Source organism: Podarcis raffonei, chromosome 12 (assembly GCF_027172205.1).
Source record: "Podarcis raffonei isolate rPodRaf1 chromosome 12, rPodRaf1.pri, whole genome shotgun sequence".
Lineage (NCBI taxonomy): Eukaryota > Metazoa > Chordata > Lepidosauria > Squamata > Lacertidae > Podarcis > Podarcis raffonei.
In genome coordinates, this window is record NC_070613.1 from 60,547,312 (window position 1) to 60,569,386 (window position 22,075).

At 43.0% G+C, this 22,075-nt stretch overlaps 1 protein-coding gene and 1 long non-coding RNA gene across 2 annotated transcripts in view; one reads left to right on the forward strand and one right to left on the reverse strand.

The window, feature by feature from the left end:
- Window positions 1-3,758: 3,758 nt before the first annotated feature.
- ADCY1 (adenylate cyclase 1) overlaps window positions 3,759-22,075 on the reverse strand; it is a 204,202-nt gene continuing 185,885 nt past the window's right edge. Inside the window, exons 10-20 of the mRNA XM_053359774.1 lie at window positions 21,899-21,996; window positions 21,076-21,160; window positions 20,102-20,191; window positions 17,345-17,601; window positions 16,500-16,626; window positions 13,640-13,756; window positions 11,601-11,747; window positions 10,629-10,727; window positions 8,464-8,578; window positions 6,385-6,509; window positions 3,759-4,480 (exon numbers count right to left, since the gene is read on the reverse strand). Coding sequence (XP_053215749.1) covers window positions 4,142-4,480; window positions 6,385-6,509; window positions 8,464-8,578; window positions 10,629-10,727; window positions 11,601-11,747; window positions 13,640-13,756; window positions 16,500-16,626; window positions 17,345-17,601; window positions 20,102-20,191; window positions 21,076-21,160; window positions 21,899-21,996 — 1,599 coding nt within the window. The 3' untranslated portion in view covers window positions 3,759-4,141. The remainder of the gene's footprint in view (window positions 4,481-6,384; window positions 6,510-8,463; window positions 8,579-10,628; window positions 10,728-11,600; window positions 11,748-13,639; window positions 13,757-16,499; window positions 16,627-17,344; window positions 17,602-20,101; window positions 20,192-21,075; window positions 21,161-21,898; window positions 21,997-22,075) is intronic.
- The window catches only part of LOC128398546 (uncharacterized), a 57,789-nt gene continuing 50,158 nt past the window's right edge, over window positions 14,445-22,075 (forward strand). The window contains exon 1 of the long non-coding RNA XR_008327160.1: window positions 14,445-14,539. This is a non-coding gene — a long non-coding RNA (uncharacterized LOC128398546). The remainder of the gene's footprint in view (window positions 14,540-22,075) is intronic.

Genomic DNA, 22,075 nt, shown 5'->3' on the forward strand with positions numbered 1-22,075 from the left:
TGCCCACCTGCCAAACACTTGGATGTCACTTGGATGGGGGCTGCAATGACAACTGATGAGTGTGGGGGGTGGGGCTTGATTCTGTGTCAGCTGCGAGCACAACTTTCCCAGCTGGGAACTGATACATGTAGTCAAAGCAGCAGGATTTAACCACTGGTGATTAACTGGTTACATCCTGCTCAGTTCTCCTGCTGGGACCAGGTACATGCTGCCAATGCCCAGTGTGGACTTGTTCAAAATCCCTTTTGCAAAGAGCCTCATGCTGCTCTTTAAACCTCTAGTTTTCAGAGGTTCCATGGGGAGCTGTTTGCAAAAGGGCTTTCAAACAGGCCAGTGCTGCTCTTTGGACCTCCAACAACTGGAGGTAGGGTCTCCTCACCAGAAAAGGTTCCCCACCACTAGGCCAGTGCCATTCAGCACTTTGACTGGGCTTATTTGTATCTGGGTGGAGTCTGGCGATGCTGTTTTAATCTTGTTGAGAAGAGGCAACCAAGTTATTGTCTAGCTTCCTAGCTGATATGTTTTCTATGCCATCCATGACATGTGCCCAAAGCCAAGTTTCAAACCCACAAATTCCTAACGAAACAAAAAGTATTGGTATAGTTCCCTGCACCAGAATTCTTCACCTTTAATAATTCTGCATCATGCCCTGAACTGGGGGCGGGGGGGGGGGTGAGAACCGGGACCACATCTTCCTGCTTTCATCGAGTTATGAGGAAGAATTAGTACAAGTAAGTTCACCATTTATGTAGTGAAGAAGGAAGTCAGCAATGCTCTAAATTCTTTACCTTTGCTGGATAGGGACCACAAACACAACAATGAGAGTGTTATGAGCAAGTCATGTTCATTTGATCCCCATGGGGAATGTCACTGCTTTGCTGTGACTGGAACACATGAATGCCCCACCTACGTGAAAGTAGTGGAAGACTCGCCACAACAACATTTCCTACCCCTTGCTGGACTTCATGCTCTCTTTGAGGGACTGAGCAACACCACCTCCTGCACATCCTAGGGAGCTCATATCCAGAGAGAGAGCCATGTTCTACTGGTTCTCACCCACTATATTAATTCCATCCTCTTAAGAACATCTTGGCTGGGAGGCTTCTAGCATTGGTGTGTAAAGACATATACTGTATAGACAGGGTCTGTCTTCTGTTGCCTGTGATCTGCAGTGTCTTGATTGCTCTGCATTACTATCTTCTTCCCCTGCACTATCAATGCGAAATTCTACACTTCCCCCATAACCCCCCCCATTTTTGACCCAAGGGGGAATTTTTTTCCAAACTGGGGAGAAAAGGAAACATTGGCGGGGAGAATTAACCTTTTTTGAAGCGAAAATGTTTGCTCCCCAAAATCCACCATATAACAGTTTTAAATCATGTCAGAGGTGTGATATTGGCTCAATGGAACTAAGACTTTATTTGACAACAGATGTTCCTATTAACCCCCTGGTAAAAGTTGTCATGTCCTAGATCCCGGATGTGGAACATAGAGTTTTCCAGATGTTGCTGGACTCCCCTGAGCCAGCCTAGTCAATGGCCAGCGACAAGGTCAGTTGCAGTTCACCAGCATCTGGGGGACCAGAGATTTACCCCCTTGTCTTAGAGCTTAATGAAACAGGTGTAAGTCTTTCTCTTGACCTAAAGCAGATTATAAATCCTATCCAATTGTTATCATAAGCCACTTCAGAAGCCTGTTTGTGCTAGCAATAGTGATGTATGCATTTTGAAATTAAGATGAACAAGATGATCACCACACTGAAATGACTGTTCTAAAAGTGGGCACAAGCTGTGGATTCACCAAGAACTTCTGGAAAAGCTCCAATGAAATGAATGGAAACCAGGCAAGAGAGCAGTTTGGTGGTGCCCCTAGACTATTTTGAGACACCAAATTATTGCACCAAGCTCTCCAACATCTTTTAGCAGCTTTAGATAGAATTCTACTGGTTTTAGCACACTGTTGCTTCCAACTTCCTGTGAATACAAGAAAGAACTCACTAAAAGTCAATTAAGAAAGCTTCCCAAAGGTTGTTTCATATAGCTGTTCTTGAGATGTGCCAAACTACAACACGAGGCATTTCCTCACAGTAAGAAAAGAAAGTTGTAGTTGTTTCCAACCAGACTATAGTTCCTGTAAGTAATGCTGATGGGGATTAAGACAAATGCAGCTCAGGGGAGGAGGAAACATAAACAACAAACCTCTGGATATTCTCCTTGCCAGCTTGTCCGCTGGGGAAAACGGACTCTTGCAAGGGAAAGCTGGCTCAGGAGAAAGGGCACTGGGAAAGGTAAGGGTTGAGCCCCCTTCCCCTTGCTGTTTCCAAATCACTCTCTAGTCACACTTTAGCAGGGAAGCTGGTTCCTGGGCTCCCAGACCTTGCACTTCCTGCTGGTATTTGATCTACTACAACCATCTTACTGAAGAGCAAGTGCCAAAACGGGCCAACCACGGGGGTGAGCTACAAAGGAGAACGTTTGCTCTTGTGCAAATCCCACTCGTATTAATAGGGCTTCCCAGGTGAGCTGCATACAATGGCATGAATTAATACTCATGAGATCAGAAAATGGGTAAAGTATGCATTCATGTGCAACACACAAACATACACAGCCCACCCTGTGGGCTGACATTTCCCTAAATAGGTCAAATTTGCAATGTTATTATGAAAAGATATTACTTCCATTCGAGACACCCGAATCAATATTGTGCAAAAAGATGTGCTGGTACATTATTGAGTCACCCTATGAAAATATCAGGTTAAACATCTGATCTAGAAAACAAACAAATGAAGTCTCCACTCTAAGTTTGCCAGTGAGAATCTCCAGATGGCAGGTGAGAAGAACCCTTGCACAGAAACAGAGTTCTGCAAAACTCTGGCATCAAACAATATGGAGAGATCCAAATGTTCCATTTCATGAATGGAACAAGTTCTGTTCATGAGCAGAATTCTCCTATTCAGTGGAACTGAATCACCTAAATCCATATGTTGGCAAATGCTTCTAATAAGACTATACAGACAAATAGCCAGCTGTTTGACCTGCTGAAAAGGCATAAATCCTACCTTAATACTCTCTTGGCATTCCTATGCCTGCCACTTTGCAGCATTTATCCAGAGGCAAGTTAGGCTTAGCCCAGAAATCACATGGAAGCTCCAATCACACAGACCACCTCTTAAGAGTGCAGCAGCTGCTTCTCTAGAGTGAGAATGAAGTCTTACAAAGCTAGATTCTGATTTATTACAATAGATTCCAGTGAATCGACCTGCAGCCTCATCAAAGACTCATTGTTAAATACTTGAAAAAACACATTTTTTTTAAGAACTACATTTGTTTACCTGAGGACTTGCTACTTCCTATATGAAAGACATTGCCAAAAATTTCTTGTCCCCCCCCCCAAATGTTGTGTGAAGGGACTCTACACTGCTTCCTTAAACCTCAGATATGTCTCATTTGCCCTTACACGCCTTCCCTCAAACATCAGCTACAGACATTTTAGAGGCAACCACATTGGATATGATTATAAGAGCATTCTCCCTCTTTGCCATTGCAGGACGTCAATTTTCTATAACTATAAACCTCTCCCATTTTTATATAGGAAATATATAAATATATATAGAGATGTGTGCATTAGATACATGTATCTACACACATCACCCTTCTCTCTCAACTGTGTTGTGTCACTATTATTTCCAGCATTGCTTTTATAGTTTTCTGAATGAATACCGACAGTCACCAATGACAGGATTTGCCAAAAATTGACAATTTCTTTCTTTCTTTCTTTCTTTCTTTCTTTCTTTCTTTCTTTCTCTCTCTCTCTCTCTCTCTCTCTCTCTCTCTCACACACACACACACACACACACACAGCCAGTCTCACCATGACTTTTTCTGTTAATTCATTTACCCTTTAGATTTGCTGATAAAATTTTCCTTTTCTTCAGAAAATCAGCAGTAGACTTTTCTTAACAGAATTGCTAGCCCTTATTTGATCCACAAATTCATATACGGTGTTCCCAGGTTCTCTTTGGTTGGATTGTAGACATCTTAGTTGACACCAAATCCTGTAGTCTTCAGCTTCCTTGTGAAAATCCAGGTGACCTCTGCTCTCTGCGATCACTGCAATGGCCCAGCCAAAATCTTCATGGTTCTCATGCCTCTTTTATGGCTGGCACAGAGGGAAGATAGTGCAGCGTCAGATTGGTGTGGGTGGATGGGGCTTGAAGTGTCCCAGCAACGGCATTTGCTGAAAGGCTGGGAGATGAGGACATAGATGGGCAACTGGTGCCCAGTTTAGTCTGAATGTTTGCTCGCCCATAAGGGTACATTTTCCGCTCTAAGTTTAATGACCGCGTTAGCGAATTGCTTCCATTGGCCTTTCCTTCTAGGAAATAGGTCAGCATTTCACCTTTGCCTTTGACACTGACTTTACCCCGACATACAAAGTCATAACTGCACCTCCTCAGTATCCTCTGGACTTCTTCTGTAACCTGTGAATAAAAGGAACAAAAATCATTTGTGACATATTAGACTACGCTGCACTGAACCTTTTGGCCCAGATGTTTTTTTGAGGTAGGAAGAAGGCCAACAAAGATTGGGGTGATTCTCTCTCTCTGTGTGTGTGGGGGGGGGGCTTAACTTACTTTATGAAAGGTTCAGTTACAGAAAGGTAGCCGTGTTGGTCTGCCATAGTCAAAACAAAAAAAAATTTTTTCCTTCCAGTAGCACCTTAAAGACCAACCAAGTTAGTTCTTGGTATGAGCTTTCGTGTGCATGCACACTTCTTCAGATACGAAGTGTGCATGCACACGAAAGCTCATACCAAGAACTAACTTAGTTGGTCTTTAAGGTGCTACTGGAAGGGGGAAAAAATTTTGTTTTGTTTATGAAAGGTGACCAAGATGCTTCCCTCATCATTTTTACTTTGAATAAAAAGCTTTCCTATTGCTCCCAGTGATGGCAAGACACTCTGCTTCCTGGCTAATGATGCTGCAGGAGGATGTGCTTTTCCCAGAGGCATTCTTGGGCAAAGAAAGATGGCTGCCTACAGGGGAAAGAACGCCCTCGCACCTTTGCTTTGGTGGTAATAGAGAATTATTTTCTGCTCCTGCTAGCTGTTGTTATAACAGAGCAAGCTGGTCAGTAAATCACACAGTTCAAAGCTGGAGTTAACTCGTTATTAGTGAAACATGATCTTCACAGACTTGACTATGTTTCAGGCATAATGAGCACAGCAACTCATGCCCTGTAGGTCCTACTCCATGAAATCAGTGGCTGAGATGAAATGCCCCCACCTCCCCACAGCCTCCTCCTATCCAGGGCTTCCTGCAAGCAACCAAAGACCGTGCCTGCATGCAGCCAGTCTTTGCTCCTCCCATTTCATCCCTCTCCTGGTTCTGTGAGTCAAGGGGAAGGGGAGCTTGTTGCAGCAGGGAATGGGAGACCCTTCACCAGCCTGACTCCTCTCTGCCTCTTGGCCTCCCTCCTTCCACTCTTCTGCTTCAGCTTTTGCCTCTGAGTCTGGACTTCTCTCTGCCACAGACTCCTCCCGCTCACTAAACCCTGTTACCTCTTCAGCTTCTGCAACCTCCTCCTCCCAGGCTCTTCTTCCTCTGACCACTCACCATTGTCCCACTACCAACCTCCTGGCTCTGAGCCTTCTTCCCTTGGGGGTTCTTCAGCCAGTTCCTCCCACCATGTCCAACCTGTCCAATGTCCAATTCATGTCCAACCTGTCCATGACAATATATTTTGTTTCTAATGGTTGCTTTTATTAATGCACTGTTCTCTGATATGCATTAAAAAAGCATAACCAAGAAATGTAACCCTAGATGGTTACATATTAGGGGGATGCATATTAGGGGGTGGAGCTGTGCAAAGAGGTGGCTTAATTCTGATGCCTTCAATCAGCTGGTGGAAAGAAGCCTGTTTAGTTCCAACCCAGCACTTGGGGACATTTTTGCAGTTAGGGCCAAAGCTGTCTTCCTCTCAAGAAGAGCTGGTGCCATTGTTCTAGTACAGTGGTACCTCTGGCTACGTACTTAATTCGTTCTGGAGGTCCGTTCTTAACCTGAAACTGTTCTTAACCACTTTAGCTAATGGGGCCTCCCGCTGCTGCTGCTACGCCACCGTCGTGCGATTTCTGTTCTCATCCTGAAGCAAAGTTCTTAACACGAGGTATTATTTCTGGGTTAGCAGAGTCTGTAACCTGAAGCGTATGTAACCTGAAGCGTATGTAACCCGAGGTACCACTGTACAGATATATTTATCTGGCACATGCAGGAAGCCGTTCAAATGCAGTAGGTGGAACCTCACAAGTAGCCTGAATAGCAAGTCACTGTTTAGCTCTTCCATATAGACTGATGTAGTTTTGAAGGATGATGAAAACACTCACCTGAATTTTACCTTGCACTCCAGTACTATCCATTCTACTGGCAACATTTACAGTGTTACCCCAGATATCATACTGCGGCCTTCTAGCACCAATGACCCCAGCCACTACAGGGCCCACGTTAATACCTGAAATGGGAACAGTGGCCATTCCTTTATTTAATGTTTGCTCCAATATCTATTTCATATATCTAAAAAGCATAGCAGATGCTAAACAGAATGTTCCTCATTTATACACTCCCCTTTCCTGCAGTTTTGGTTTTTTTTAAATAAGATGTGCTAAGGCTCAAGATTTCTTAGAAGATAAACCATCAGCCTGGAAGCTGAGGTACTTACTCCTAAGTAGACAGAACCTTATTTGCTGGAGAGGGTAAATGAAATGGCACATGCTCACAGGCATTTTTCTTTGCTATTATTTCACACCTTCCAGGACCTTGGCCATAGATTCTGGGACAGACACAGACATCACTTGATACTGTAAATTACTATACATAATTTGATATGTACCACAAATCATTTATTCACACAATTAAGCTGTCACTTTGATAGCTAAAGGTGGAATCATAGCATTGTAGAGTTGGAAGAGACCCTGAGAGTCCTCTAGTCTAACCCTCTTCAATCAGGAATCTCAACGGAAGCATCCAGGACAGATGGCCACTCAACCTCTGCTTCAAAGCCTCCAAGGGAGGAGGGTCCACCACCTCTTGTGGGAGTCTGTTCCACTGTTTAACAGCCCTTACCATCAGAAAGTTCTTCCTGATGCTTTGTAAGAATCTCATTTCTTGTAACTTGTGAATGACAATTCATGTCACATTTATTGTTGTTGTTGTTGTTATAATTATTATAATATAAATTTGTGTACTGCGCTTCTGAAGATCACAGGGCAGTTCACAACATAAAAAACCAAAATGGAAACACAAAACATAATACATGACACAACCCCCGCATAGCAGACCAATAACCCCTTCCCACCAACACTTTTGAAAAGTCATTGAATGCCCCTATTCTCCCACTTGGGAAGATCCTTCTGGTGTGTCTGCATGGGGGGCGGGCTGACCTCACTGCTGCCTCACCCCTCTCCCTGCTGGCCGATAAGCAGCAGAGGGAGGCCAGACCACGGCTTCTGCCCCATCTAGCAACTGTCTTCGCTGCGTTGGGGATCCCTTTGTGAATGGCATTGTCATGTGACTAACAGAAGGTGGTGGCAGCAGCAGAGGTAGGGAAATGACATGAGACCGGATTCAAGTCAGGTGCTTCTTTAATGAGAACCTAATATCTTAAAAAGCCAGGTCTTCAAAGCATTTAATAAGAGACCATCTAGGGAATTTGTTTATTGAAAATCAGTTCTGAACTGCTTAATGTTTTTAAGATGTCTCTAAGTGGATGCCCCTTTCTTTGCTGCTTGCGAGCTTCTCCCTATCTCTGGATCCTTGTCCCAGCCATGTGACTAAGTCTGAAATTCCTGTTCTGAGAAGTGATTTTCTTCTAATTTTCCCTTCCTTGTTTCCAATTAAATTATCAGTAGCTTGTTTATTTTACAGATTTATAAACTCATTCACAGCCAAAGCTGTGTAGAATTGTTTCCCAGGTGTTTAGACACACAGAAGAACATAGTTTAGATCATGCTGCTATAACACTTCAATATTATTTCAGAAGTTCTTCTGTTTGTACAAATCTGCCATGAATTCTGGCATCAGCCCCAGCAACAGCAGCCATATAGAATTAGGGCCCCTCCAGACATCATTTTTATTGCGCATTCATTATGATTAATATGAAATCACTCTTTCAATACCATTTGCTCCTGTAAAAGTTTCAGGGTGGCCATACTGCTTTGTCAGAAGTACATTTATGTCCTGTCACTTTTCATACCACAATTATTTTTTGTCCTGCTTTTGCTGTGCTAAAGTGCAAGAATGCCCCTTCAGATAGCAGTAATGCTCAAAAAGAGGGGAAGCATTGCAGAACAACAAATACAGCAACAGTGAGTGTGGATGGTCCAGTATAAATTCACCACTAATACATCATCGAGGGCATGCTACAAAACCAACCAGTCAACCCCTAATTCCTGAAAAGTATGACTTACCAACCCGAAGAACGAAGTCATTGTAAGACTGATAGTTGATTTCATCAAGAACATCAAACATTTCTATTGCAAAATCAGCCAGTGTACTGAGATGGGAATAAATTGATTTCTTTGCCTAGAATTTTTTTTAAAAAGGTTAGACATTATTTATTTCTTCATGTGCTTTCCCTGTCTTTCTCTGAAGTGAAATCAAGTGGCTTCAAACACAATAAGCTATTAAGTTAAAAGCACATTTTAAAACAAACAAACAAATAAACAAGAAGCACGTTATTATTTTAGAAAAATCATACAAAGAGTCTGTCTTAACAACATTTTCTCTGAGACCTCCAGATGGCTTGAGAACCCCTTCCTGAGGGCAGCTGTTCCACAAGACCTGCCCCACTGTGGATAAGCCTGGTGGCCATGGGCCCAGAGGGCTTTAAGGAGGAATGAGACACACCCTGTCTGCCCCACACATAGAAGACTGGTCTACCAACAGCTAGACTGCCTCACCCCACAGGGGCCCACTCAACCGCTTTGACTGGAGGAATCAGTGCTGCTGCAGGTGCCCCATAATACCCCTTCAGTCTGGTGACCCCGGCACCTTGGAACTCCCTGCCTACTGAGATCAGTTTATTGTTTCAGCTTATTGTTATTTCAGCTTTTTGAAGATCTTAAATTATGGTTGCTCTTATTGATTAATTTTGTTGTTTTATCCTTTTTGTAGAGTGGGTTGGGTTTTTTTAATAATCAAACTGTGTATACATTTTATGAAATACATAAAATGGAGAAGGCAACAGCAGGATAAGATTATTGCTAAAATACTTTGTTTGTGGGCTTCCTAGAGGCGTCTGTTCAAACACTTTGAAGGGCATTTACAGCAGAAACTGCTTGGAAATGCACATTGAAGGCTCTTCCTCAGCATCTGATGGGAAGTGAGAGACAACACCTTGGAAATGCACATCCACACAGTTGCAATAGAAACTGCATGGAAATGCACTTTAAAATGCTGATGGGCACTGAGAGACATTGCTTTTGAACTGCATTTCCAAATAGTTTCTATCGCAACATGCTTGGAAATGCACCTCAGAATGAACATACCACTGTATGCCACATATCAGGGCATGGTTTTGGGGAAATGGCCTCACATGCCAAATGAGGACTCCTGTCGGCTGGATTCCCCCCCCCCCCCCGCACTGCAGAGAGTACACAGGCCTCATGGCTAGATCCTCTTGTGAGGATATCTATTAATGATACCCCGCAATCATAAGATTAAGTGAGATGCATTCCAAATGGAGCCTAACAGCTTGTTAGGTGTTACATTTGTGGAGTTGTGTTTATTTTCACCATTTAATGATATTATTACTCTCAAGGAGTTCATGGGTTTCCAATATTAGCGGTACCACTGAAAAAATACACCATTCATTCAGAACCCCCAAATCCTCAAAGGGAACAAAGGGAAGGTTTTTGAGGATATGTACTGGGAAAGGTATCAAATAGTTCAGGACAGTGTGGTGTAGTGGTTAAGAGCAGTAGTCTCATAATCTGGTGAACCGGGTTCGCGTCTCCGCTCCTCCACATGCAGCTGCTGGGTGACCTTGCGGTAGTCACACATCTCTGAAGTCTCTCAGCCCCACTCACCTCACAGAGGGTTTGTTGTGGGGGAGGAAGGGAAAGGAGATTGTTAGCCGCTTTGAGACTCCCTAGGGTAGTGATAAAGCGGGATAGCAAATCCAAACTCCTCCTCCTCCTCCTCCTCCTCCTCTTCTCCTCTCTTTTCTGGCTAGTATCTGAAGGGTTTGGCCAACTTTTGGAAGGGGACTATCAAATATTCAGGGTGGAAGAAGCTGATCTGAGTCTATCTGAACACTGTGCACTAGGACCAGGCCATTGCCCTCATTTCCTTTGGAAAGCAGCAACACCATATAAAACCTCAGGTTCTTAGGGGAAATCTTGTAGCCTCCTGAACTGAAACAGGTCTCTTATCAAAGTTTGCTTGAAAAATCCACAGGCCAAACAGACCTGGGAATTCTCCAAGAAAGGCTTCCTGCCTTGCTTCCTGTTTCCTAAATCTGAGCAATCCATTAGTATAAAAGTATACCAGCCTAAATGAGTTCTAACAGCATTCTTAGCATCATTTGTGAAAACGCTTAGAGAAGGCATTAAGAAGTAAAAAAACACATTACCTTGGTGCCAGTAGTTGGTACAAGTCCCACGGCTGCCATGTATGTGCTGCCAATCGTCTTGATTTTTTCAATGTCTTTATAATATTCTTTGTCCATAAGCTTTGTTTAAAACATAAAACTGTTAAACATTACATAATATTTTAGGCAAGAAAGAAGAGTTTTGTGCAGGCATATTCCTCTTATCATTTCCAAGCCTTTGTGCTATCTTACATTTACAACCAATTTCCTAAGGACTTAAGTGAGCTCAAAATGAGACACTTGGTCATTTTCAAGATACCTGATAGGATTTTCAAAAATCCTGATGTGATTTGCTATAGGCCTAAATTGTAAGAATTTGTTATTTTTTACTGCACAATTAATCTTACCAACTTTTGCTTTACCAGCTTGCTACAAGGAAGCCAGGGGGGATGTAGAAACAGTTTAATAACTGCAGCAAAGAATATCTGACCTGCCATGCTGTATAAACCCAAATTCCTCCTTACCAGAGTGTTGTAGTGGTGTTTCTGCCTGGCTGGATCCTGCACTATTCTGGGAGATACCAATTTGCACTAAGAGGGAGGAACACTTTGGCAGGCGGATAAAAGATTACAGCTTGAGTAAAGCCAAAGCAGTGTTCGGGATAGTATGGAATAAAAAATGGTACATGGTGTGATCTCTCTCTGACGTGGTCAGCTACTGAATCACTGGGGAGGCTTGGCTGGAGGAACGGGTCCCCAATGGGGAAGGGGGATCAACGGATGTCCCTTCAATCAGAAGCTAAGATGATAGTCAATGTTTGGCCTAATTCTGAATAATTTTCTGTCTTCATAAAACTAGGAACATTTCACTTTTTGCCTGGATCACTTGGTAATGCCAACGCAATTAGAATGAAATGCAAACTGTGACATAATTTTAAGAGTGTGACCTTCTCAACATGATGATGAGCTTACAAAAATATTCCTGAAAAGGCAGACAGAATGAAAGAATGCTTACCTCATCAAAATCTGCAATAATTTCATTTAAGAGGCGTAAACATTCAACTCCCATGTTATTGCCATCCAGTTCAATGTAAAAATCGTTGAAATTTGGGATGGAAGCAAACATCACTCCCACTTGTGAATAGGACTGGTAATACAGGTCCTGAAATTTTCAAATTATATTTTCTGTTATAGCAAGCTAATACTTGGATCCAGCCTGAATAAGCACTTTGTTTCCAATGAATTTAATTTAATCATAATAACTTTTCACATCTATTTCAATGGGACCAGTGTAACTAAATTAGACTGGATCAGGTAAGGTAAAAGGTAAAGGACCTCTGGATGGTTAAGTCCAGTCAAAGGCGACTATGGGGTGCGATGCTCATCTCGCTTTCAAGCCAAGGGAGCCAGGGTTTGTTCACAGACAGCTTTCTGGGTCATATGGCCAGCAGGACTAAACCGCTACTGGTGCACGGAGCACTGTGACGGAAACCAGAGCACATGGAAATGCCATTTACCTTCCTGCCTCAGAGGTACCTATTTATCAATTTGCACTGGTATGCTTTCAAACAGCTAGGTTGGCAGAAGCTGGGACAGAGCAAGGGAAGCTCACCCTGTTTACCTTTATCTTTAGACTGGAAGAAGTCCAATTCAAGACAACATCGTCAGCAACAACTTTAAGGTTGTTGTGAAAAAAAGGATGTTGAAAGACTTTGAGCCAGGGTGCTCAAATCACTGAGGGGAACAGGCTTGCCCCTATTGATTCTGTTCTCACCCTTCCTCTGTCCCCTAATGCACAAGGGGGTCAGAGTAGACTCCTTTGAAGAATGAAGGCGCATGCAAGGCCTCCTTTGTGGCTCCTTGTAACTTTAAGACATTGAGCATATACTGACATTTTCCTCTGGAGATCATGGGGTTGTATCCTTCATCCCAGGGTATGGTCTGAAAACTAAGCAACTCTGGCAATGGTCGGTGGCCCAGATGGCTGACTGCCTGGGAATCATATGTATACTGTTTTAGGTTCCATGATGGAAGAAAGGCAGGATATAAATGGAAGGAAATAAATTGCCCATCACTAAATTTTATAATTAATTATTAAATGTGTATCCTGCTCCTCCTCCCATTGGAGTCAAGGCAGCAAATGATTTGTATAATCTGCCTCTGTTTTGGAGCAGGATAAAAATAAAATCAACAAGAAAATACTGTATATTTAAGTACATTGTGTATGTTCTGACTTGCTTTAATCGGGGTGGAATATTATTCTTTCATGACTACAACAACCCACATCCGACATGAGATTGGGATCTTCGTAAAGCCACGTTTTAAGTATTATTATTCAGCACATCTATAAGCTGATTTTCCTCCAAAGAGGAGAGGGTGGTAAATCCCACTTTACATTGTCTTTACGACTGTGAAGTTGGCTAGCTAGGCTGAGACATGATGATTTGCCCAGACCATGCTGTGAGCTTCATGGTAGAGCAGATGTGAACCCAGCTCTCCTCATTCCAAGATCAACTCTAGACAGACTACAGGTATACTGGCTTTCTCACAAAGAATGCAGCTTAGACTCTGAGTTTTACTGCAGATTTAAAAAAGGTTTAATAATGTCAACAGCACTGACAGATAGGTAGTTTGGGGCTGCAATTTGAAGAGTTGGTCATCACTTTTAAAGCACTGAACAGTTTGTGACCAGGAAACCTCAAGGGATGTCTCTAATAGGATTCTACTCATCCACTGAAGTAATCAGACGCCTCATGTGTGTCTCCGCATGGCTGGTGGGAACAGCATCAGGGCCTTCTCTGTGTGGCACCCAGTAACCCTGCCCTCGGATATCCATGCCATGCATCCATCCATCTTTGTTGTGTGTCTTACCCTGTTTCAGTATGCTTTGGGCATGGTTCCTGTACGATTCCTCTTTATTTCCCCAGGAATTTATCTACAGTTTTCCCTTTGCTGTTATTAATATGTTTTAAAAGTTTAATTTTGATCTGATTTGTGCTTTCAATCTATTGTGGTTTGTTGCAGGAAACAACCCTGAAAACTCATATTCCTTACCATGTTCCTTGGATTAGACATGAGAAAATGCTGTGCAACATGTGCTGGCAAAAGATTGAAGAGAATTCTTTTGTTATCCAGTTTCACTCTTTCCATATCATCTCTCTCTTCTTCTGCCTATGAAAATAAAATGTGCTTTAAATAATAAAAACTGCAGTCCTGAACACACTTGGTAGAGAGGAAATACCACTGGAGAGAGTGATCTGGGTCACACAACTTGCTAAGTCTAATGATAGGTTACTGGGACCCTGTAAATTTGTCAGCTCCCAAGCGAGAAGTGAGATGCTGCTCCGCTTCTCTCCAGCTTCTTCTTTTCCCATGCTGTGCTAAGCCAAGGCCCAAACCAGTGCTCACCGTAATGGTCTTTCTTCACTAACCACAAGAATTAATCAACCAAATGGAAGAAAGACTTGTGCAAAATAAACCTGTTGTGGTGGAACAGAAAATTCTGGGTGAATGTGCAAAGGGATGTTGGAATAGATTTGGGTATGTTCCTAAATCTTTATTCTTCATAAACCAAACTGTAAGAATATAAGAAGAATCAGAATCATATAAGAAGGCCAATGGCTCATCTAGTCTGGCATGCTGTTCTCATAGTGACTGGCCTGTGGGAAACCAGTCACTTGTTTGATTCTCCTGCAACTGGAACAGTGGACCAGAAGGTTGGTGGTTGGTGGTTCACAGTGGTCTCCAGGGACGACTGTGGGGAGCATTCCTGCATTGCAGGGGGTTGCACTAGAATGATCCTCAGGTCCCTTCCAATTCTAAAATTCCATGATTCTGATTCTATTTGGTGCAAGTCTTTCTTCCATTTTGTTGGCACTGAAATACACACAGAAGAGGAGTAGAGACTTCAAGATCCTCTCCTCTCTGGGAGCCCACCTAGGAATACGAAAACAGGTCTGTTACTGCTAGTCCATGAGCACATGTGTGAAATTAAGATTTTATTACCCTGGCAAACATCGCTTCAATACACTTGTTCACATTAAATTGACTTTGGCATTTGACTTCCCATTCACTTAGTTTGGAGAGATCCTTTTGGAACTCTTCACAATATCTTTTTAAGAAGGCTTCCATGTTTCCCTGAATCTCACTTCACCATCACTGGCTTCCCAACTGGGCAGCAGAAAGGAGAGTAGCCATGAGCTGTGGCAGAAACCACTTCCCCATATTATGTTAGTTGATCCCTTGCTTTCAACCCTATCGCTGCATCCCATCATCCCAAGCCCTGCATAGGGCACTATCCAACAAACATCTTCCCCCTCCCTTTTTCCTGTAACTTTTTGGTTGTGGGAAAAAACAATTTTACAAAAGGACCACATTCTACTTTACAAAGTCATCATTTAAAATAGAATGACACGGTTGTTGTTTTAACTGCAAAGCTACATTGCTTAGCATATTGTGCCAAACTTTTTCAACACTTCAGCATTTTACAAACTAGAAATGAAGATCCCTTAAATATTTATTTCTGCCCTCATCATTTACTTTTGAAATAAGCTTTCAGTTCTTGCTGTAATTTAGACAGGAGGTCTCAGGCAGAATCAAAAGGTGCACCACAGGGTTAGATGAATAAGAATGTTATTTATTTGTATTCTAGGCTAAGGCCTTTGTCTTCTATCTCATAGCTGTTCTTGACATTTTGTTTGTTTATAGTTTGCTCTCATTCTTCCTGCTCAGTTTCCAGAGATGCAAATGTTACTTTCGCCTTCCTTTATGGGGGGGCGGGGAGCATTATTGGAGGTAATGTGAAATGTTTTTTTATTTTAAAAAATTAAATACAAAATCCAGATGCTCAGCAGCAAAAGTGAAACCTCACTTGGCAGGCTGCCAAAAGCTGACTCCTGCGCTAGGGAAGTGTGGCATTCACAGCTCATAGGCTGTGGGATCAGATACAAGAAAGAGGACCCACTCTCAATCTGAAAATATGAATATTCTGGTTTTTGAAAACCAGTACTTCTTTTTAAAAAACATCCTTGAATTTTTATTGATTACTGCTGCCTTTCATTTTGTGATTTTTGGTGGTGGGGGAGAGGAAGGCTGGACCCCCAGCTTCAAGCGGTGCCTTCTCTGAGATCTCCAAGAAGGCTGCAAAATGCGCCTGCTGGCACTGCTTGAAGCTGGGGGTCCAGCCTTCCTCTCCCCCACCACCAAAAATCACAAAATGAAGGGCAGCACCATGTTCCTCTCTTATGGTGATTTGTGGGGAGGATCCTAGGCACCCACCCAGCCTCTGGTACTTAAAAATCTGCTGCCAGGACCCAATAACTGCTTTGCTTCATTAAAGGGAGGCAGTAGCATCTTTACAATCACCTAAGGCTTATTTGCATATTCAGCAATGAAAGTGTGTCATACTGAGTAAATGGGCAAAACCAACTATGTTGAATAGGACTGGAAACAAAGGATCAAGAATAAAAGTGGTCACTCGCAGGTGAGCAAAAACCAGCACAGTTACTGTTTGGAAATGACACAAAGTGCGAGTGCAGGACTTGACGAAGCAGAAGACCAACATTCATGGAAACCTAATCAAAACAAATCCCCTCTTGACAGCCTGGAGGGCAACTGACTAGGCCTGTGGGGAAGAAAGGAGCAGCAGGAGGCCCGGCTGGAGCTGAGGCTGCTGGCGGAGGTCAGGCTCTCAAATGGCGGGAGCGAGAGGGAAAGGAAGGCAAAGCTAAGCTACCTGGGAAGATAACTTGGGGCTGGCATGCAACTACTCACGCAGGTACAGTCTATGTTTATTGCCACATTTCCACACCCATTCTTGCTAAATTAAATGGTTTTTATAGCCTTGTATACAATAAGAGGCAACAGAAAAGAGGAGCTTGACATTGTGCTTTAGAAAGGCGAAAAGTTTCCTTGCCTGCATGGCCCAGAGGTAGTCGAGACGTAGCTTCAAATCCACCTGCCTGGAATGAAGTGCCAAAGCACAGGAAAACAGCAAGATGGCCAAGATGGGTTCATAGCCACGAATATAAAAAGAGCCACCCCTTTAGAAAGAAAGAAAATGTGCACATAAGCTTTCCTTTTCTTTTACAAAAAAACCACTGTCATTTTCAAAAAGTGCTTGAAAACAACAAACCTCCATGAAATCCTTTGTACACTACAAGTCTTGAATCCCAACCATCTTAGAGGGAGGAAGCAGTGGCAGCCGCCATCAAAGAAGGCAATGGCTGGTCTTTCTAGATTTGTGGAGAAGGGAGCAGGAGTCTCCTCACTTCTCACAAGTGCGTCTGCCTCTCTCCTGATTCCTCTACTGTCATCTTTCTCTTATGCTAGGTTGAAATGCAGGATGGAGGAAATGAGGAGCTGCACTGAAGTCTTTTACTTCAACAATAATCCCAGTTTATAGCAGTGCTGGAGGCAGATACCAGACACACAAAACCATTATTAAGACTATCTAAAGAGTGTCATCAGTATAAAGGTGCTTTGCATAGTTAATACATGAAACAGAGAGCTGCTTTGCACCAAGGACCTTACAACCCTAATTTAGACAGAGCATGGGGAGAGGAGAGAGGCAAGGGCAAATGCAGTTTGCATTGATGTGAACTTTGTTTTGGTTATGAATGAGGACTATGCACTTAAAGGCTAGTTTAGGCCTGTACTTCAACATCTCCCACATACATTAGAATCTCTACTTTGCACTGAAGGTGTGGGGGCAAAATATGAAAACAACAAAACTCTTCCTTAATTATGCAATGAACTTACCCCACCGCTTTTCTGTATCCGCTGAGTTCCAAAATGACTATGTACAAAATTGTAACAAAAAGCAGGAGGATCATTTTTGGCAAGGAAGATACGCGTAGAAATATTGCCAGGGTCAGAGTCCCCACAACGCAGGAGAGAAATGCATAATGGGCTGCATCGCATGGAAGTTCACTCATTGTCTTATTTGTCCCACCCAAAGAAATGATAACTATGGAGCTGCTGGAATTAGTACTCCAAACCCAAGGCATACATCCAACCTAAGGGAGAAACGGAGTTGAGAGCTGAATGAAAAGTTTCAACGGTGAATGTTCACACAAACACACATGTCCTCCATTTGATGACAACAGCATTAGGGGTGAATCTAGAAGTGATGCTAAATGTGTCATTTGCTATCAAGTCTTTTTAAAAAACAGGTAAATTTCTATACCACCTTTCACCTGAGGATCACAAGGCAGTTTACAATATAAAAACACAAAAATACATAACATGGCAGCAGACAAAAATAAAAGTTTTTATGGACAGTTTAAAAGTCCATAGATTGTTTAATTAGCCAAATGCCTGGGAGAAGAGGAATGTTTTCACCTAAACATATGTAGCAAAGAAGCCAGATGAGCCTCCCTGGGGAAAGCAGTCCACAAACGGGGAGCCACTGCAGAAAAGGCCCGTTCTCATGTTGCTGCACTCCGGACCCCGGAAGGGCCTCAGAGGATGACCACATCCTGTTTATTTCCTTAATGGAGGACATTCACACCGTTGGATGAAAATCAAGAAGAATTTAATTAATAGATTACAGTCATTTGTGAAGCAGAACATTTGGAACAAGATCCTCCAAGTTCCTCCATTGCTTTTATAAAACTATGAGCCCTTCAATTCACAAACAAATTTGGGAAATGTAGTGACTGGCTGCACAGGATGATGAACTGCACTCCACCACAAAGGTGAGATGTAGCCGTGTTTCAGACTTCCAGGTGCCACCGGAATGGCAGATGGAACATGAGCCTGTTCTCTCTGACAGGCTTGATCTCCACTAGGGCATGTTGTTGTTATTTAGTCGTTTAGTCGTGTCCGACTCTTCGTGACCCCCCTGGACCAGAGCACGTCAGGCACTCCTGTCTTCCACTGCCTCCCGAAGTTTGGTCAAACTCATGCTGGTAGCTTCGAGAACACTGTCCAACCATCTTGTCCTCTGTCATCCCCTTCTCCTTGTGCCCTCCATCTTTCCCAACATCAGGGTCTTTTCCAGGGAGTCTTCTCTTCTCATGAGGTGGCCAAAGTATTGGAGCCTCAGCTTCAGGATCTGTCCTTCCAGTGAGCACTCAGGGCTGATTTCATTAAGAATGGATGCATTTGATCTTCTTGCAGTCCATGGGACTCTCAAGAGTCTCCTCCAGCACCATAATTCAAAAGCATCAATTCTTCGGCGATCAGCCTTCTTTATGGTCCAGCTCTCACTTCCATACATCACTACTGGGAAAACCATGGCTTTAACTATACGGACCTTTGTTGGCAAAGTGATATCTCTGCTTTTAAAGATGCTGTCTAGGTTTGTCATTGCTTTTCTCCCAAGAAGCAGGCTTCTTTTAATTTCGTGGCTGCTGTCACCATCTGCAGTGATCATGGAGCCCAAGATCATGGGAATAGGGAAGTCCAAAGGTGATTAGATGATCACCAGGGCTAGCTGGCTAAATTAGTTCTATTTGGGCCAGCGAGGAGACCAGGGGAGAATTAGCTGTGAGATCCCAGAGCGAATAATCTTCATAAAAAGGGGATGGGGAGGAAGGAAGGGGAATAAAAGATCAGGCTAAGTTCAAATTAAAGGCCAGGCAGAATAGCTCTGTCTTACAGGCCCTGTGAAAGGAAGTTCAATCCTGCAGGGCCCTGGTCTCCTGGGACAGAGCATTCCACCAGTTTGGAGCCATCACTGAGAAGGCCCTGGCCCTGGTGGAGGATAGTCTGACTTCCTTAGGGCCCAGGACCTCTAAACTATGATTATTCACGGACCTTAAGGTCCTCTGCGGGGCAGACCAGGAGAGAACCTCTGTTCTATGTTTGTGAAGCAACCAAACAAAAAAACCCTTCCATCATTTCAGTAATCACTTGTAATACCCACCATAGAGGCAGAATCCCCAGTATTTATGACTCAAGGTCAGTACATGCAGCAAAATCGACTGATTGATTGATTGGTTGGTTGATTGAATTGATTGATATACCACCCTTCATCATAAGATCACAGGGCAGTGCCCACAATAAAATGCAGGATAATGTGGAGACGTTTGACTGTGCTGCTTCAGGCTACATGGTTGCATGCTTATGTGCTTCCCATGAAATAAGCTCCTTATGTACAGAAAAACAGCAAGTCAGGATGAAAGCCTGGCATCATGCTAGTTTTCTACTTGTAGGGAATCTTCTTCCATGGTGAAGCATTCAAAAGCTTGCAGTGCGCACTTCCATGTGAAATGACACAGTCCAGGAAAAACATTACAACCAGATTTTGCTGCATATATAAACTGATTCTTAGCAGCAAAAGCCAAAGTGAGAAATAAAATGTAGAATGATTTAGCTTTCTTGGACTTAGAAGAATATAGGTTTTCAGTTTCAAAAAGACACATCAATTATAGTCAGCTGTTTATATGATAAGGCAATTATATATGAGGGGGTTAGCATGCTAATGGAAATGATCTCAATGACTTAAATCAGAGCAAACTGAGGGGATGGCAGGTCTCTCCATGAATTAGACAACCATTCCTATACACTCACCACACAGCCTTGTGCCACTGAATAAATTAATATTACAATAAAAACACATAAAATCGTTCGAATTTGTATTGTCAGGCACCCTGGAAAACACTGAAAGACAAAAACAATAGTCTCTGTTAATTCAAAAACAAGGTAGGTATGTTATTTATAAAATAGTAAAAAACAACAAAAAATGAAACTGATGTCTTACATTTCATTTGGCGCAATAAAATTTGTTTGTTGTGCATTCACAAAGATATATCTTCACATTCAAGCAAGCTAATTCTTATTTCAGCAGACTCCTATTCATAATAAGTTTGACAGGCTAAGCATTAGCAATTCATTCTCCCACTTGGAAAAGGAGTCTGGGGGAAAGCCTCATGACTGTGATCAAAAAACAAACCAACTAATTTAAGTCTGCAGTAAAACTGTAAAGGGTGAATGCAAGAATGTTGGGAAGGGAAGTTGGTGTCAGTGGGGAAAAGTAAGTGCAGGTGGAGGTTGCCTGCATGTGTGCATGCATGCATGGGGCTGGGATGAAGAGGGACTGCAGTTGTGGCTTTGCCCACCCAATCTTGCTGCCAAAGATGGCTCCACTTTGCCATAAAAGGGATGCCACATTTCTTCAAAGCAGAAGGAGGCTCCAGAGGCAACATTGATAGCAGGTAAGGGGAACCTTTGGCTTTCCAGATGTTGCTGAACTACAACTCTCATCAGACCGAGCAAGCATGGCCAATGATCAGGGATGATGGGAGTTGTAGTTCAGCAACATTGGGCTAGCCAAAGGTTCCCCTGACCTGCTATCAAGGTTGCCTCTGGAGCCTCCTTCTGCTTTGGAGAAATGTGAAACATTACTTATATAAGCCTTGCACTGTGTTAGGTGCTGTACACTAATAAAATTAAACAGGTTCCTGCCTGACGGAGATATGACATGATGCAATGCTTAGTAAGTCTCTTGCGAGGATCAAGAGGCCACGGCATTTGAGATCACTTACTTGTACTCGGGTGACATGCAGGTACATGATACATGCCACCAGGAAGCATATGCAGAACACCAGAAGGACAAGCACGATGGTACTCCTAGGAGGAACACGCAGAAGCTGAGTCATTGAACATACAGAAAACCACCACCTCCTCACTGGAACTTGGCAGACGGATTCTGGTTAACTACCAAGCATTTCCCCTTCTTGTGCAAGCAAGAGACTCAGGCTAGGTACACCCTAGGGGATTAATGTGCATGTGGCTCATTCTTTCTGTGTGTGCCTTTTCCCACCTTCATCCACAGAAAAGTGCTTTAAATTATATGACTCTGAAATCAATCTGCCCATGTTACCTGTCCATGTGGGTGGTGCTTGGTGAGATGCATTTATATTGTATGTTGTCTCCTCCTTTAATACTCCCTGACCCCCATAAATTGTGTAAATCTGAGATAGGTTTTTCTCCCTCCCACATAATACTACAACCAGGGGCCATCCAATGAAGACAGACAAAAGAAAGTAATTCTTCATTAATTACAAAGTGAAACTATGGGATTCACTAGTGCGGGATGCCGTGGGGGCCACCAATAGAGATAGCTTGGAGAGGCTCTTAGACCAACGCAGGGTGGGGCAAGACGATCCATCGCTCCTAGTCCTGGTGGATCTGGGTTACTAGGGTGGGGGAGAGGGATCCAGTTCTGAACCTGCTCTCTTGATTGGGGGGTGGGGTAGAATGTAAGAAATAAAGTTTTCTAATGAATCCAATGTTTGCCCAAGACACTCCGATTTCATTAAAAAAATTTACTTGGCATGTAATTTAAAACACTGAGAAAGCACTTACTGTGGGATTATTAAAAGGTAGACAAGGCCAAATAAGGCAGCTAGAATCAGTGACAAGACGACAGCACTGGTGAAATATTCATCCTGAAGCTGGTGATACTGTGAATGAGGTGGGAAAAAGAGGCATAAATACAATTATTGACCCATATCCATCACACCTCCTGGTTCTAAAGACAGA